The sequence below is a fragment of the Paramisgurnus dabryanus genome, chromosome 1 (assembly GCF_030506205.2).
Source record: "Paramisgurnus dabryanus chromosome 1, PD_genome_1.1, whole genome shotgun sequence".
Lineage (NCBI taxonomy): Eukaryota > Metazoa > Chordata > Actinopteri > Cypriniformes > Cobitidae > Paramisgurnus > Paramisgurnus dabryanus.
Window position 1 is genome coordinate 18021364 of NC_133337.1, and position 16565 is coordinate 18037928.

Consider the following 16565-nt stretch of genomic DNA (forward strand, 5'->3'; position numbering starts at 1 on the left):
AATCTGCTCTGAGGTCTTTGGTCTGTAAAGAAAATAAAAGAGCGTGAAGCAGGACGCACGTGTGCCGTTTAATCCCACTGCCAGGTAAGTCTATGTGCAGTGATTGATGAAGAAGCAGGTAACTATGAAGGGTAGACAGGAAATAGAGGAAGCCAAAGCAGGAAGTGTTGAACAGATCCTGTCAGTCAAGGAAAAGACCACACCGATCTGAGCAGCACCAGAAATCTCCAGCTGTCATGATTGACCAACATCAGAACCAACTTGAGAAATCTCCTGATTCAGTCTCAAATCCATGCAGGTACTTTCAGAAGTCCACATACTTGCCACTGTAAAGGCCAGGGTATACTTCACCTTCCACGGATGCTGGCTCGAATGGGGTTTGCGGGAAACCGTGTTCACATCATCAAACTGAACTCTGACGTGAAATGGACCCAGGTTAGCACCAAAAGTGGTAATGTGAGCCTCCCTAAGTTGCTTCATTTACAGAACATTCGCAAATTCTGGATAGATTAAAAAAAGTAGCGGATCCACATTGCTTAAAACTAATTAAACAGGAATCAAACATGGAGAAGAAAATGCTTTTTGCTTTCTGTTCTTAATGGTGCGTTCACACCAGCCGCGATAGTGGTGGAAAAAAATGGACATAGTTGGACGCTTGAACTTGCGTCATTCGCGCGTGAAATTCTAGTAATTCGAGACATTCACTTGGAAATATGCGTCATGGGAGGGGCTTCTGCGACTTCACTGAGACTACGCTTGCCTCCTGTAATCACGTCACTAATACAGCAAAGTCCTGATTTGTTAACGCGGTGCGGAAATCCGCCAAAGTTCAGATTTTTCAACTCGAACGGAATGCACCATCCGCACTGTGCCTTCCACGCCATTCGCGCCACGCCGCAGGATGCCTATTCTTATCTTTGCATTGACTTAACATGTAAATCACTCGCGCTTGCCGCCTCAACCGCGTCTGGTGTGAACGCCCAGTTACTATAAAAGGAAAATGAAAGAAGACGATGGTGGTGTGTGTGACCACTGTCTATTACCATGCTGTATATTGTTCATAGTGGACCTTCTTATCTCAACATTTTTGCACTTTTGTACGCACAGTGTCTCAAAAATTGCAGACAGGGTGTGCGGACAAACGCAGACCCTCCTGAGGATGGAAATTACGTCATGCGAGCAGCGCGTGAACACAGATGGCCATATTATATTATTGGTGAGTTTTGAGTCCTAACTATGTCAGTTTCAAATGGACTAATGCGGCAATTCCCAAACTGTGGTCCGCGGACCACTAGTGGTCCATGAGGGTACTGCAGATGGTCCGTGTAAAGGCAAAATAAAATACACTAGTCAACATTCGAAGTGTATCAAAACCATTCATAAAAGTTTACATAATACCAATCCCTAATACCCGTTCTTGTCTTAGGACAACTTTAATAAACTTTTTTGATCCACTTCAAATGTTGACTAGTATATAAAATAATATATATTTTTAAGAAAAATATATTTTTTAAATAATATGTTTTAAGAATCTGTTGTACTGATGTGATGACCAGTTATAGTTTTAGTGCTAGTAAGCCTATTTAGAGGTGCAGATAAATTCAGGACTTTGTGTAGACATATTTTATTATGAGTTTTATGAGGTGGTCCGCGAAAACTCTTGATTACAAATAGTGGTCCACACACACAAAAAGTTTGAAAACCCCTGGACTAATGAACTAAGGTTTTGTTCAAAGTAGTTCAGACCCAAATTACAGACAATTATTCATTCATAAATTACAAACCCTTTTGTTGTCCTAAATCCACATGACCTCTGAAGTCTGTTTCTCCTTAAGAAAATCAACCTAAAAATTTGGTTGTCTCTGTATATTAAGCTCAATAGTGAATAAAACATTACTACCCTTTATTTACTTGGAACACCAATGTTGATTTTTATTAAGCTGTATATGAAAGGCAGGTGTGAGGAGACATCAGGTGATGAGATTCAGCATCCGGTCATGTGAGAGAGGTGAAGAGCAGGACTGATCACGACTGTCAGTGCAAACCTGGTTGAATAAGAAAGCAATGAGACCTCTGATCCTCCTCAACAGCAAGTACTCACGAGTATTGTTTCTAAGGTTTTATGAATTGATGTGTGAAATAATCTGACAAGACAGAAAACCAGAGCTAATCTTAATTCCAGCAGCAGTTTGTGTTTTCGGCAGGCTGACAGACAGACCTCAGTACTGTAAATGTCTGGTGTTTCTACTGTTCCCAGTCAGTGGTGAAAGTGTACAGTACAACAGCACAAACAGGGTCATGATACACACACACCACACCACAGACCCGCGGCTGAAAGTAAAGCCCAAACCACCAGCAGCGTCCACAACTAAACATAGCACAACCTCAGCCCAGACAACCTCACTCGCTCTCTCTCTCTCTTTTTCTCTCTGTGGACTCAGATTAGCTGTGACGCTAAGCACACAGCAGTGGGCTGTGAAATTGACCGCTGCGCTGAGTTTGGAGCGCGTTCAGACGCTCGCTGGGGACGAGGAGAAATTCCTCCACACGAGGGCCCGACTTGATTATCACAGCTTACCGTTTAACGGCACATCAGGAGACAAAAAACACACTCGGCGACTCCTCCGCTCTTTCATGTTTCCCTTTTAAATGATAATATAACTGTGTCTGAGTGAAGTTTATGTAGCATTTAAGCTCATGTAATAACAGTCGTTTGGCATGACGCGTGGCCGCCCGGGTTCATAGTGTAACCCAGTGACGCGTTCGGGCGACTTTTCTGGGAAAGTATGTGTGTGTATATGCATATATGTCTCTGTGTGTTTTCAGTGTGAATTTTTTCCAAACCTGTGTGAAACGCACCAAAAATACACCTAAAAATGAATAACATGTGATTTTCGGTTTTAAATAAAGACACACAAGTTACTTTGGCATGTAGTTGCATATAAAACCCCACAACCCACAGTGTGTGAGTGTGTGTGTGCGAGTGCATGTGTGTGTGAGCATCATCTTAATTCTTATGCAGCATGTCGTGTGTGTTTACTCCTCTGTGATGTCACAGAGCTCTGAAGCTCGTGTATATAAATTTTGAACATTCAACTTGTTTCACAGAGGAGCTCAGCAGGTCAGGACAACTTCAGAGTTTCTGAGCATCTCTCGCCTGTGATCAGAACAATCTTAACTGCTTTCAGGACAAACTAGCAAGATCCACAGATATCGGAGAGAAACAGAAATCATTCTTATGGATTAAGACCATTAGGAGGTTCATCTGATACCTGAATCACTACAGTAAGTTTCTTCGCATATTTTATCACATTTTTGTATTGAGTAGCAGTCTACTCTAGTGTACGTGTAGTGTAATGTTTTGTTTATTTAAGACAAATCTATTATCGAATAAGACTACATTAACAAGACATTTTTTTGAGGGTCAGATCAGGTAAAATGTACTTTTTATACTTTTTACAAGATTTACACTTTACAGTGCAGCCAAGGCTTATTAAAGTATCACTTTTATCTCAGTTGTTTCTCTTAAACTAATGTAAACTAAAACTTAAGCAGAAATAAAGTGTGGGAGCATTTAATTTTTAGGTGTATACAGTATATTGGCAAATATGAGTCAATCTCTTCTGAAACATCTGTGAAGCAGGAGACATCAGGAAGGGCTTTGATCTTTATTTGTAAGATTTAAGTGAAACAGGTGAGAGAGTTTAGAAATCTCATTGGTCATATTTGTGTCCTTTTATTGTAATACTATTGCAGTAGGTGAGCACAGATGTCGGATGAATGTGACAAGCAAAGGTTTCATGAACTTTAGAGAAAAGTTTCTGCTTCCAGTCAACAGCTTAGCAAATATGTTGTTGATTGATGTAGATATGTTGAAATAGAGATGACAGTAAATCAATGTTACGATGATCTTTACTGTCTGTCATCCACAGTCAGATCAGATTAGATGTTGCTGAGGAAGTTCAGATGAAAATCATGTAATAGACTGATATAACTGAAAAAATATTATCAGTGTTTCATGATCCATGCTATCTACATTAAGTGTATAGCTCTATACTCTTAATGTATGTAAACAATTGATACCCTTGTGTACATTTTCTTTCTAAGTCCCAGACAAAGATTCTATTTAAATTCAATGAGAACCCACTTAAATCTCTTAAGCCATGAAAACACATCATATTAAGAGCCAGAAGTCTAAAATATTCCCACACTGTCCTTAATCCGATTCAATTAAACTAGTGCAGTGAAATATTTTAAATCAGACTTTGTTGTGTAGATATCATACCGACTGAATATGTGAAAATAAGACTCAGACTCTTTACAGACATCAGCTTTGTATTTGTTTTATTCACGGCCCATCTTTTACACTGCTTTACCTTTATATGAGATTCAGAGTATTTCCATCCGGACTGGCCTATTGCTATAAAGTCATTTTCAGTCCGGTTAAGATTCGGATTTGTCCCTCCAGCTCTAAACATTATTTCACCAGAATCCAAGTATTTCACTTTCTGCTTATAATTATGAAATGAAAATGAGGTGCATTAATGTGAGAGTGAAATGTAAAGGAAATGGTGTGATATAATTTTTTATGACTCCTGGAGGAAACTCTGAGAGATGCCAACAGAACAGAGTCCACATGCAGACAAAAGACTTCACACTGTTCAATGTGACTTTATTCTGCTGGGACAAGGAACAACACGGCAATGATTTAACAGATTTAACACGTCCTGATTCAACATGGCAGCTCTCTGAATCCTAAAAGCCAAACAATTTGGTCCAGACATAAATTTGAATTATTAGACAAAGCAGTTATTAGAAACGCATTATTCCATAACATGAGTGACCAGAAGCATGCAAAGATGAAAATTACACACCACCATGAGCGATTCACATCTGATAGTTAGAATGGATTCGTTTTATACACCTGAATTCATACAAACTTTACAGACCTCTTCTTCAAGTGTGTGGTACGCTGATGTGCACAGCATTCAAACCAAAAAGTGTGAATGTCGCTAAAAACATTAAAGGAACCTGGAAAACAATTGGAATTATATATACAAATGCTGCTTTGATTAAAAACCGTTTAGAGAGGCAGGGCCAATAATACATGTTAATGAAAAAAGGAAACTAATAACTTGTATTTAAGAGTGTGTATTAAAATATCAATAGTACATTTTTATTTCATGTGTACATCTAAACATCTGGAAGCATTTTCATGGACAGACCTAATCTGTGAAAAGCAATTCCGAATGAACTATAAATCCCAATCACTCATTAAGTTTGTTTAACATAGTCATTCACATCTGCTTAGGCAATATTAGTGTTTACTAATGCACGAGCCATAATGAATGTGATACAGTCATGCTAATAAACCTTTGGATAGAGAGAGAGAGAGAGAGATTTGACGACATGAGAGAGAGAGAAAAAGAGGGAGACAGGGGTGAAGCAGTAAGATTAAAAGTGAACATTTGTTTTGTGTATGCCGCTCGCTGCCAAAAGGCAGTAATTTTGGATGAATCTAAAACAGCTTTCCTGGCTCTGTCCCATTTCACGCCTCCTGCCAGGAAAGACTTTTTTCACCTGTTTATATGCAGGTAAAGTATACTCTCAAGAGTGCCCCCGAATGAGGTCTTTTTTTCCAACTCAACGCATAAGCCTTGTATAAGCGAGCTTCAGTGTGCGGACCACAGGGGCTAAAACAGGTAGTCTGCACCTCTGCGACTGAACTGTTAACTAGAGCAGCATGTTAAATCTGAGAAAACTGTCACACCCGGTGAAGGCGCTCTCATAAAACGAGAAAGGTCCGCGTACACGGCCTTGCGTTATTAAGATTGTTGGAGGTCTGCAGCCAATGAGTGGCGCCCACCACAACAGAAAGTAATTTAGTTATTTTGTAAATGGGTCACTCTCGCATTGTTTCACAGGTCTTCAAAGAGAACATTTTATTGCCTTGAGCTACATGACGTGGTAATGTTCTGACACATTCGCCAGCGCTTGCAAACACATTTGTATGCAAATATAAAACAAAAATTATCATTTTGTAGAATCTCTTTCTTTTCATGCTTCTCCTAGATAGCAGTGAGGTTGAATGAAAGCAAATTGTTTAATGTCTCCTCTACAGATCCTTTCACTGATGCTCTGCTTGCCTCTATTTTTGTCTCTCTTAAGGAATTTTGAGAGACAAATTCAAACTAAAATGAGATACAGCTGGAAACAACTCCAGTCAGCCTCCTTTTCTTCTGAGCTAGTGTATTTTGTGAATTTAGCATTGAGATCTCTATGGAGATTTCTGCTTGTTTAAAAGATAAAGAGACATAAGTACAGCAGCTGACTGTAGGAGACAGAAGATGAGATGAAAGGAGCTGTGCTCATTGTACACGGCAAACACATTAAGTGAGAAGAATTCCTTGAATTTTCCGGATGAGTCCGTGGGTGGGACAGACACTAATGTAGAAGACAGCTGTGAAAATCAATTAATTTCCCAAATCTGTAGAGAAGTAATGAGTCAATGTTCTGGGAAAGAGGAAGTCCAATGACCGCACATCTGACGGACAGATCTAATCACGTCTAATACATCTAATCACTTTGCAAAAACAGCTCGCTAATTCATTTATCGAGTCATATATAGTAGTTATAGTCAGACTTTAAGTGCTTAATATGTCTAGGTTAACACAATTTTTCTTATTAAGCCATTAAGGATTGAATTTATCCACTAATTACTAACATCATTCACTTACCATCACTTTGGTCCAAAACTGCAGGACATTTTTACTTTAATGCATGATGATAATAGTAATAATAATCTCTCAGCCTCTCTTGTCCATAAACGGCGTCCAAGAGCTTTCAGGTTCAAAAAAGAGACTCACTATAAACATTATGAATCTGTTATGAATCTTAGATTTACAGTGCATGGCAAGGCTTTCTTTAAAAACAAACAAATACTTTCACTTTTGTGAATGTTACTGATATAGCCAGCAGGTTTGTAATCCTTACACCGTGTCTAAAACTTTCATTAAACTCACAGTAAGCGAAGGTCAGCGAGTTAAGACGTTCATGTGGTTGTAATGATCTGGTCTGCCGAAGGCTGAAATATCTGCCGCCGCAAATACAAATCTCCGAAAAAAACAGAAGGCTTATACAAAAAGTAGTGCTCCAGAAACGTGTTGAGTGACAGGCTGTGAGAGCTCGCCAAAACAACAGATCAGCCTGTTCGGAAAATATCTTTGCTTACGAGAGCCGCTGTGTGTCTGAAATCTTGCACCGAAAGGCCAACAATAGCCTATAGTCAATGCTCACTAATATACACACACACACAGAGCAGATGTCAAACAATATCACCTTGGGAGGTTTGAAAGAAAGCCAAGCGTATAATCACAGAATATGTCAACTGAGTGAGTTTCAAAGGTTAAAGCACAAAGGGACCAAAGTTTAGAGAACTGAACAGTTTAATCCTCATGGTGAGAACAGGAGCACGGCCGCTTAACCCACAGGAACATGAGCATTGCTTAGTAGTGACTCGCTCATAAATCCTTACATGTTTCTCCTGAAATGTCTGTCGAGAGACACAAATGAGTTAATTGTTTAATATATACAGTATGTTACATTTATCCAGTCTATTACAAAGTGTACATTTTTAATTACTTATGGGTTCAAACCCATGACCTTTTGCGCTGCTAACACAAGAGCAGTATAAGAGTACAGAGCTTGATTAAAGACTTTGGCATCTGTGTAAAACAGTTTGAGACATCTTCTGAAACTCTTTAGGAGAGAGCACAACATTTTAACATGCACTTAATCCTATTGCTGTCTAAGAGAAATAGTTGAGAAACTGTAACCTGAAAATCTTTATAAGAAATAACACAAAGTTTTTAAGTGTCCTGGCTGAATAACCACATATAGTTTTTCAGCACATTAACTATGAACACCATCCACTACTGTTTTTGATACTTTACATTTTATCCTAATTTTCTACTTTGCTGACGTCTTTGTGTCAACTGCATTGTTGAAAAGTGTGCTCGTTGGCTGTCTTAAAGTGAAAGCCAGTTGCGTTTATATTTTTGGTTAATATTTTAGGTGCATGTTAAGTGTTGACAGACGTTTCAGGTCGACCGTATGTGAAAAAGACTACACGCCTTTATCGGAGGGGCTTTCCTTCATTTAACTTTCTTTGCTAACATCATATCTAATACAGTGCTGCCACCCTCTTGCCACATGTCTTTCTCTCTCTCTCTCTCTCTCTCTCTCTCTCTCTCTCTCTCTCTCTCTCTCTCTCTCTCTCTCTCTCTCTCTCTCTCTCTCTCTCTTTCTCTCTCTCTCTCTCTCTCTCTCTCTCTCTCTCTCTCTCATATAAACACAGAGGAGTTAGACTCTCTACATACGGACAGACTCTTTGTTAGGCCTCCCCCAGTCATAACCTCCCCTCCCACTGTCTGTTTTACCTCTCTCTCTCTCACTCTCTCTCTCTCTCTCTCTCTCTCTCTCTCTCCCAACCTGAAAAGTTCTGAAAGTTTCCCATCATAGTGTTGGCCATCAGACTCCTGTATAACAGAGCAGAAAAGCAGTAACAGACATACAGTTCAGACCACCTGGATCACACACACACACATGCTCGCTCGTGTTCAGATCACACACTGATCACCTCTGGATTCTTTACTCCTGGCGATGTTTGGTTACTTTACTTAAGAGAAGATCATTTGAGAACAGAAGATCTCCGATGCTGGACAAGAGACTTTCACCTGGGCTAACACAGCGCTGTTTATTCATTTGTTTCAGCCTGAAAACTTTGAGGAGTCTTGCGTCGTGTCTCAAAGGACAGACGAATCAGAGACGCACACAAAGCTCATTGTGTTGTAAGTTCTCTTTCTTTCTCTTCTGTTGCTCATCTTTGGGTTTTTGTTGTGACTCAGGAATTCCTCTCAGACATGCTGAACTGGTTTAAGTTAAACGCAGCCTGCCGCGTCTCTCGGCAGTCGTACTGTTTTATTCTGTTTTATGGTGGGAGAAATATCTGTTTGATATGTGTGAACACATACACCGCACAAATCTGTCCTAAGCAGATAATGACTAAATGAAAGATGAATACATGAGTTATATTCAGATGTATTTAAGGTTTTGTGTGTGTGTGTTTGCTCAGATCGCGAGAGGATGAAGATGTTGTGTTCTAGACAGGTTCTCCAACAGTGGCTCTTTGCTCTGTTCTTACTGTGTTCTCCTGTTCCTCACCACGGCCGGCCCGTCGATGCCCTCAGCAGTCGAATGTAAGTGCCACACTTTCCTGCATGTTATACATCCACAGTCCTAGCAGGACATATCACATGGAACAAATCGACAGAACGGTTATTTTATTAGTGCTGTTTGGATTACTACTGAAACATGAATGATCCTCATGTTCCATGTCGAGGAGAAATAGGAAAGTTCAGACACAGTGTACAGTTAAACATTAAAATAGGTAAATATCATTTCATACACTTACACTGAAGGATTGATGAGACTAAATAACTGCCACAACGCCCATCACGAACACACGGGCAGACAAAACTTGTTGGCACATTTTTCAGAAAAATCAAGAGTTGTTGTTGTTGATGAAAGAAGCACAAATTCTGCGTGTGATGTTTGGCCGTAAAGCACTGGAAAATGTTCAAGTTTGGCGATCGTGCCGGGAGCTGTTTTGATAGTCTGTGCCCACCTGTGTGTTTGCTCAGAGTTTAAGGGCGAGCGGGGTGTGGGGTACCTCTGCTCGCTCCGGGTTCTCAGGATGCCACCCAGATGCTCCACAGGCCACCTGCTTCTCGCACAAACATGCTTTTGTGCTTCGAACCTGTGCTGCCCGCTCCGTGACAGACGCCCGCTGTCTGTCTGCGAGCGTTCACTGATAGTGAAGCCCGAGAGAGCAGAAAGAGAGAGATTGCTGATTCGGAGTTAGGCGGCAACCCAAGCCAAACAGGCCTCTCCCACTGGATATTATGCCGAGTCGAGCGAACGCTCTTTTATGTTCTGCGAGCCCCTCGGCGGGGCCCAGAATGCAAAACATGCTTCTACAGAACCTTGGAACGCCGATTCCCCCCAGTGTCTGTGATCCAGTCGCTTGCCAGGACCTCCCCAACCTCATATCGGCTTTTAATGATGTGAGCGTGTGCGTAAGAGATTCAAAGACCCTCCGCTTAGCAACTCGTCTGCTAATTGACGTAGAGACTACACACACAGACTTTGGTTGATATTCTTCATGTTTTGTACATATTATAGCGTATTTTTGTGTATATTTGCAGCTGCAATAGTCACCAGATGTTGGTCTAAATCTCCCTTTAAGACCATCCTCGAGTAAAATGATTTGTAAAGGACGTGCAGAAAACTTTAAGCTTTAAGAGGCCTTTATTAGCTTTCAAAAACAATAGATGCCTGTGGTATGTTGTCATTTATCTAAGCGAACTCGTAAGTGCGTGTGTTCGTAATGGTGATGTACCCATTAAATATAAATGTTTTGGGCGATTTCATAAAATAATACTTCTAATGATTTCTGTAAGTGGGACCTGAGTGCTAAGTGTCAGTGAGTCAGCGGTAAACAGGGGTTTGGACCTTGAATTAGATTCAACTGGATTTAGTTCTGGCCCGTGGCTCTGATCAGATCTCTCCGAGGATGAGTTCTGCTTTGTTCGAAGGACAAAACATCACACAAATATTCGGTCGGTGGCCAAACAACACAAGATCCTCTTTCAGCGACGTTCACATCATTGTGATCTCAGAGCTAATCAGAAAGGGCGTTCACCGTTTTTAAGCAGCGAATGCTGACAGGTCCAGGACAATGCCTCCTACTGGAGTTTGACTTGAACCTGGGCCAGCACTGCCTGCAAAGATGAAACGCACATGAGAGCGAGATCTTTCAGACCGCATGTATGGTGGGGAAGGGTGAAGGCAGGTCTCTCTCTCTTTCTAAAAAGCAGCCACGGCAGAGATGTTTTCTGATTCTGCTGCGCTTTTTATGTTTGCTCGTCTTGTTGCATTTAGAGACTACTGGAATCCAAATTCTTTGGGTTTTTGCAAGATAAAAAAAGCACTTGGTAATAAAATTCATAAACATAAATCTCATAACCACTTGCACTAGTCCTGTATATGTTATAGACCCAAAATAAAAATAAAAATGGTCATGTAATTTCTTTTTTTTTTACAATAGTGTTTATTGATTATGTTGATGTGGTCTGACCTGGCTCACATTACACTCGACCTCATGAATATAATCTACGATATATGGGCTGAAATATAACAAATACCATAGATCCATCTGCAGCACAGCAATGGAAATATAAACACCTGAGAAGGTGAGAGCATGGACTGAGGACACACAGCAACTGGGCTTTGGGCTTTTATAGGATGGGTTTGCTCTCACAGGACGTTTTTCACTCATAAATCTGCTCGAGTGCATTAAGAAAATAATATGAGGTGACAGAAAAAGAAAATGCTGCACACTGCCAGAGGCACAGCGTTATTTAAGAGCCACGGGAGGAGAATAAAGCCACTTTCCAAAGAAAGGAAAACTCATCGCTCTGTGCCTGGCAAGGAATTATCTCATGGATTAGTTTAACCAGCCTGGAAAAAGAGCCGTATTTACATCACCATCCTCATGGATATGAAAATCAGGAAACATCACTCACCTGTGTGAACAGAAGCGGAGAAGTTTATTGGTGCTCTTCTGCGGTAGATTGAGTCGAACTCCCTCCCGGGCCTCTGATGTTATTTCCACACAAATCATTCAACTACTTCAAGATTAAGATTTACAACTAGCTGATTATGATTGTCAGCTGTTTTACTGAGAGATTTTGCTTGTTGTTATTGTTTTAGCAGTATTAGTTTGTGCTATAATCAGGAGTTTTTTACAGCACAAATGTCTGTGTCCCGATCTGACCAAGTGTTTGATTAACGGCCTCTACTGCCCCCTTGTGTTCACACTGACACCCACTGCTGGGCTTTGCATATTTTGAAATAGTTCTGAATTATGCTTTACTTTGGCTCGTGTGAGGCACCAGCTATGAGATATGTGTAATTGCTTCAAGACATTTGGCCTGAATGCCGAGTATCCAAAACTGCACACGGTAGCAGAGAGGACTTTGAGTTAAGGAGCCGTCGGCTGTCAGATCTGCCCGCGCGTAGACCTCCAAATGATTTAAGCCGAGACTCAATGGCACCATTTATTAGAATTATTGCAGTAAGAGTTTAGGGTTGCATGTTAACCAGCCCTCCTCCAATAAAATTTCTTATTATTGAGTTTTGGCAACTTTCAGTTCAGGACAGTTTTGATGTACTATGTTTATAAATCCACATCGACTGTGGAGATGTGTCAGAAAACAGTGAAAAGGTCCCATGGGTCGGTACAGTGACTGACATCAGCACTGCTGGTAGTTTGTTTGGGTTAGATTCAGGACGGGTGAATACAGAACCAGTGGGGTGTTTGGATGTGATCCAGCGTTTCCCAAACCTTCTGGAAATAACTCAAAACACATTGAACAGAGGGTAACAGTAAAAACGCTTGTTGATCATCGTATGAGAATTTAGGTTAAAAGGCACTGTGTGTGTACAGTATTTCAGGGATTAGAAACACATTACAGCACATTACACCCAACTCACACTAAACAGAGTATACAACATTAATAAAATGTTAACATTAATAAGATGCTTAGGCTTGTTTTTCAAAGATATGCTAAATTGAGTTGAACGCAAGTAAATATGTAATACCTTGAATATATTCTTTATAGCTTTTTAGTAAATTTACAATTCAAGTCTTACCTTCACAGCCGGCATTTCAACGTTGATTCAACGTTAAATCAACATCAAGGACAATGTTGAATAAACGTTGAATTACGTTAATGATTTTGCAAGTTAAATCAACGTTGAACCAACAGCTGACATTATTTCAACCAAATATTAACAGTGATTTTGAAGCATTTACCTTTAGCAACCATTTAGCATTAACTGTTGTACCAACATTGTTTTAACGTTGAAACAAGAACTGACATTATTTTAACATTGATTTTGAAGCATTTTACCTTTTGTAACCATTTAGCATTAACTGTTGTTTCAACTGTAACGTTGAAATAAGAACTGACATTATTTCAACCATATTTCAACGTTGAAGGTCGGCCATATGCCTGCTGGGTTGTTGCATGTTTTCCAAAACCAGATTAAGAAAATCCTATTAAGCAGAGTTTAAAAAGTTTCTTTTTAACGCATTTCCAGTGATACCTCTGAAATGTGACTTCTTTTTCTATCTTTATCAGGAAGCGTTCAGTAACGCATGCTCAGCTGATGCACGATAAGGGACGGACGCTGCAGGAATTTAAGAGACGCATGTGGCTGCAGGAATTACTGGATGAAGTCCATACGGCCGAGATCCGTGAAGCTCAGCAGCAGAGAGGAGCGATTGGCAGCAGCGGAGGTGGAGGTAGCACTCTCGCCGCCACCATGCCGATAGATGCAGGCATGGGGATCGCCTTGGGAACGGACACCGTCAATCCGAAACCTGCCGGAGGAACCAAGAATCTGCCGAACAGCTTCCGTCTGGAGGACGAGGAGGGCACCAACCTACCGCAGGAAACCAATAAATCACAAACGTACAAAGAGAGCTCGCTGAAGGCCATCAATAAGAGAAAGAAGAAGGGTCGGGCAGGGAAGAGAAGAGAGGGTGAGAAGAGGAAGAGGAGGACTCGCTCGCTCAGGCGATCGCCACTAGAAGAGTTTGGGAGCGGCTTCCACCTGGAGTGGCGGCCGTACTCGGGTCAGCTTTAAAACACTGTCAGTCTCTGACAACGGTAAAGAGCTGTAGTTTGTGCATCAGTTAAACAAGAGTAAAAATAAAGTAGTTAAGCTTTTTAAAACACATAACCTTACACTTAATCTAAAGATAAAAGAGAGAATGTACAGCTATAAAACTTTGCACATCAATAGATTATTTAAATTTATTCACAATCTAAACACTACACTTCAGCTAAACCATGTATATCTTTTTCTTTACAGATCCATTTGAAATGAACACCAGAAGATTCATGTCAAAGTGAGAGGAAAATATTTATTACATGTAAATATTCTCAAAGCGCCCAAACAGTGACACTAAATAATAAAGACACTGTCGAGTTATCAATAAATCTCAACGGAGCTGCCGAGTCAAAACCTTGTGAATACCTTTGCTTTGTTTATTTTTTATTCTCATTTTTTGTTTATAAATGTAGGACTATGCCTCTATTATGGTGTCAAAATTTCTGTAATTTATTTTGTTTGAATGGTGTATTTATTTTGTAAAAGTATCAGGTGCTGCTGATATTATTTTTGTACTATAATGCACTTTAGATGTATAAATAATATAGAAATATATAAAGGTCATTTTGTTAATGGACATATTTTTGTGGTTCGGTTAAATGAAGTTTATAATCATCCCTCTCTGTTAAGTTGTATGTTTGACAGCTTTTCTGTTTCTGTATGTCAATCGCTCTGGTTCACAACCTAGTGAGTGGCCTTCATAGACAGCATTTTAAGGCCTACTTTCCTGTGTTGAGAAAGGAATAGAAATGTTCATTATAAATATTTTGTAATGTTAAAGCCAAGTATACAAGTCAACATTTGAATCAGATCAAAACTCTTGTCTTTGATTGATGAACTTTTTTGATCCGCTTCAAATGCTGACTAGTGTATTTTACCCAGTGTGTGCTATCTATGTATTAAATCATTGGCTTAGCAGCAGAGTTCACTGTGCAGAGCACTGTTTGACTTGCTGCCTCTAAAATTCGCTTATGATTATTTAACTGTTATTTATGAGGTGAGGGTTCATGTCAATCCAGGAAAGAGCTGTAGACAGCACACTGGGGTTTGAAACAGAGCTTTTGTGTATGCTTTCATTTTTGGTTTCTCTTCTGACAGGCATGTTGTCATACACCTGATATCAGTTACCACAGAGCTGACTGTACATGACAAGCACATGTTATAAAATAACTCTTGTTGTTTTGCACTGAGAGAAACTCCCCTGTACTGAATGAATTAAACATCTGACAGTCTCAACGCAGTCACAACTTCTCTGTCTGATGGATGTGTTTGACTCTGTGTTTGTGTGTGTCTACATGAGAAGCACAGATCTCAGGATAGGGTGTGTGGCAGTCACAGTACAAACAACAGTAGCATTTAGGCTTAATTCCTGAGATTACAGTAGGATCATGCAATGGTATTAAGTGTCACCAAACTGAATAATATTTGTATCAATCATTTTGTTCGAGCAACAATTCAGGTTGTATTTAGTTGATCTTGATGAAACATGGCTTTAAAGCATGGCTGTATTAAATAACCAATCCAGCACAGTTTGTTTGTTTAATTATTTACTATCCAAGTCACTAGTTGGATGCCATTGTGCTGACATTGAGACTGTAATGGCGCTTTTCCATTGCATAGTACCCCACGGTTTAGTTTAGTTTGGGTCGGGTCAGCTTACTTTTGGGAGCTTTTCCATTGGGTGCAGTACGTAGTACCCGATACTTTTTTTCGTACCACCTCGGTTGGGGTTCCAAGCGACCCGAGCTGATACCAAACGTGACGCGAAAACACTGTAGATCACTGATTGGTCTGAGAGAATCGTCACGTCATCGCTATAATGTAAATATTAGCTTTAGCTTACTGCTAGCTTGCGCTGTCTCAAGCAAACATGTTGTTATCTGTGTTCTGCTATAAGTTTCCAAACACCCTTTTAGCGATGAAAAACATCCGCAGGTTGAGAATCCGGGACACCATAACAGTTTTTTCCAGACTTGCAGTTTGTGGCGGCACATTCGCGACGTGCACGTCCGCATTATATATGCTTATATGCAACTTGAATGAGGCTCAGCGGAGCGCCGTCAACTGACGCGGGTCGGGTGTTTGAACAGAAACATGTGAGACAGAGGTAGTTATAAACGCGATGTGCAAACATCTATTTGTGGTGGCCAATTTTTATTTTGTGGCAGACTGAGAAATAAATGAATGTATGGGAATGTATAACAACGCTCTCACGTGTATGATGTCACAGCAGTAGGCAGCGTAAAATATAACGACACGCCTATAATCCCTCCCACTCCGAAGTGATACTAAACTCGATGGAAAAGCTAACCACGCCAAAGTGAGGTGAGCTGACCCGACCCAAACTAAACTAAACCGTGGGGTACTATGCAATGGAAAAGAGCCATAAGACCTGCATAATAACAAAATGACTGCAAAACCCAGAGAAGTGCAAGAATAAGACAAATTTGGAGCTTTCACAGATGTTTCAGTGTAGATCTTAGAGACGTTCAGATGATAGCTGAAAGATTTACTGGCTGTATTTAACTTGTAATAACCTCTTATGACCAGAAACAGCACACAGGAGTGGAAGATTATTCAACTGGGAGCAAACCCGGATAAATAATCAGACAGCAATAAAAGTCCACCTGTAAAACACCATGTGGGTTCGAGAAATGAATAAATGATGGTGGAAAATCCAAGAGTTCCTTTGATGTTCTCCAGGAAAAGAAACAATACCACTCGAGTGAATGTGCTTTTCTTGAGTCTTTTGGGCACTTTGTGTG

The 16565-nt window shown here is 40.3% G+C and overlaps 1 protein-coding gene across 2 annotated transcripts; it reads left to right on the forward strand.

Moving 5' to 3' along the window:
- Positions 1-1933: 1933 nt before the first annotated feature.
- Positions 1934-15199, forward strand: pthlha (parathyroid hormone-like hormone a). 2 transcript variants are annotated; one of them, XM_065273430.2, is made up of 5 exons: positions 1934-3285; positions 8773-8849; positions 9134-9257; positions 13266-13796; positions 14002-15194. In XM_065273430.2, exons 3-4 carry the CDS (start codon positions 9145-9147, stop codon positions 13771-13773), a joined length of 621 nt encoding a protein of 206 aa, XP_065129502.1. In that variant the 5' UTR covers positions 1934-3285; positions 8773-8849; positions 9134-9144; the 3' UTR covers positions 13774-13796; positions 14002-15194. The 2 variants fall into 2 exon arrangements, with proteins under 2 accessions (XP_065129502.1, XP_065129501.1); XM_065273429.2 differs by lacking the exon at positions 1934-3285 and having other exon boundaries at positions 8499-8849; positions 14002-15199.
- Positions 15200-16565: the final 1366 nt, after the last annotated feature.

Coding starts and splice junctions, on each gene's coding strand:
- pthlha (XM_065273429.2), top strand. CDS start 8,714: ATGCTGGACAAGAGACTTTCACCTGGGCTAACACAGCGCTGTTTATTC. Junction 8,850..9,133: donor CACACAAAGCTCATTGTGTT/GTAAGTTCTCTT, acceptor GTGTTTGCTCAG/ATCGCGAGAGGATGAAGATG. Junction 9,258..13,265: donor GATGCCCTCAGCAGTCGAAT/GTAAGTGCCACA, acceptor TATCTTTATCAG/GAAGCGTTCAGTAACGCATG.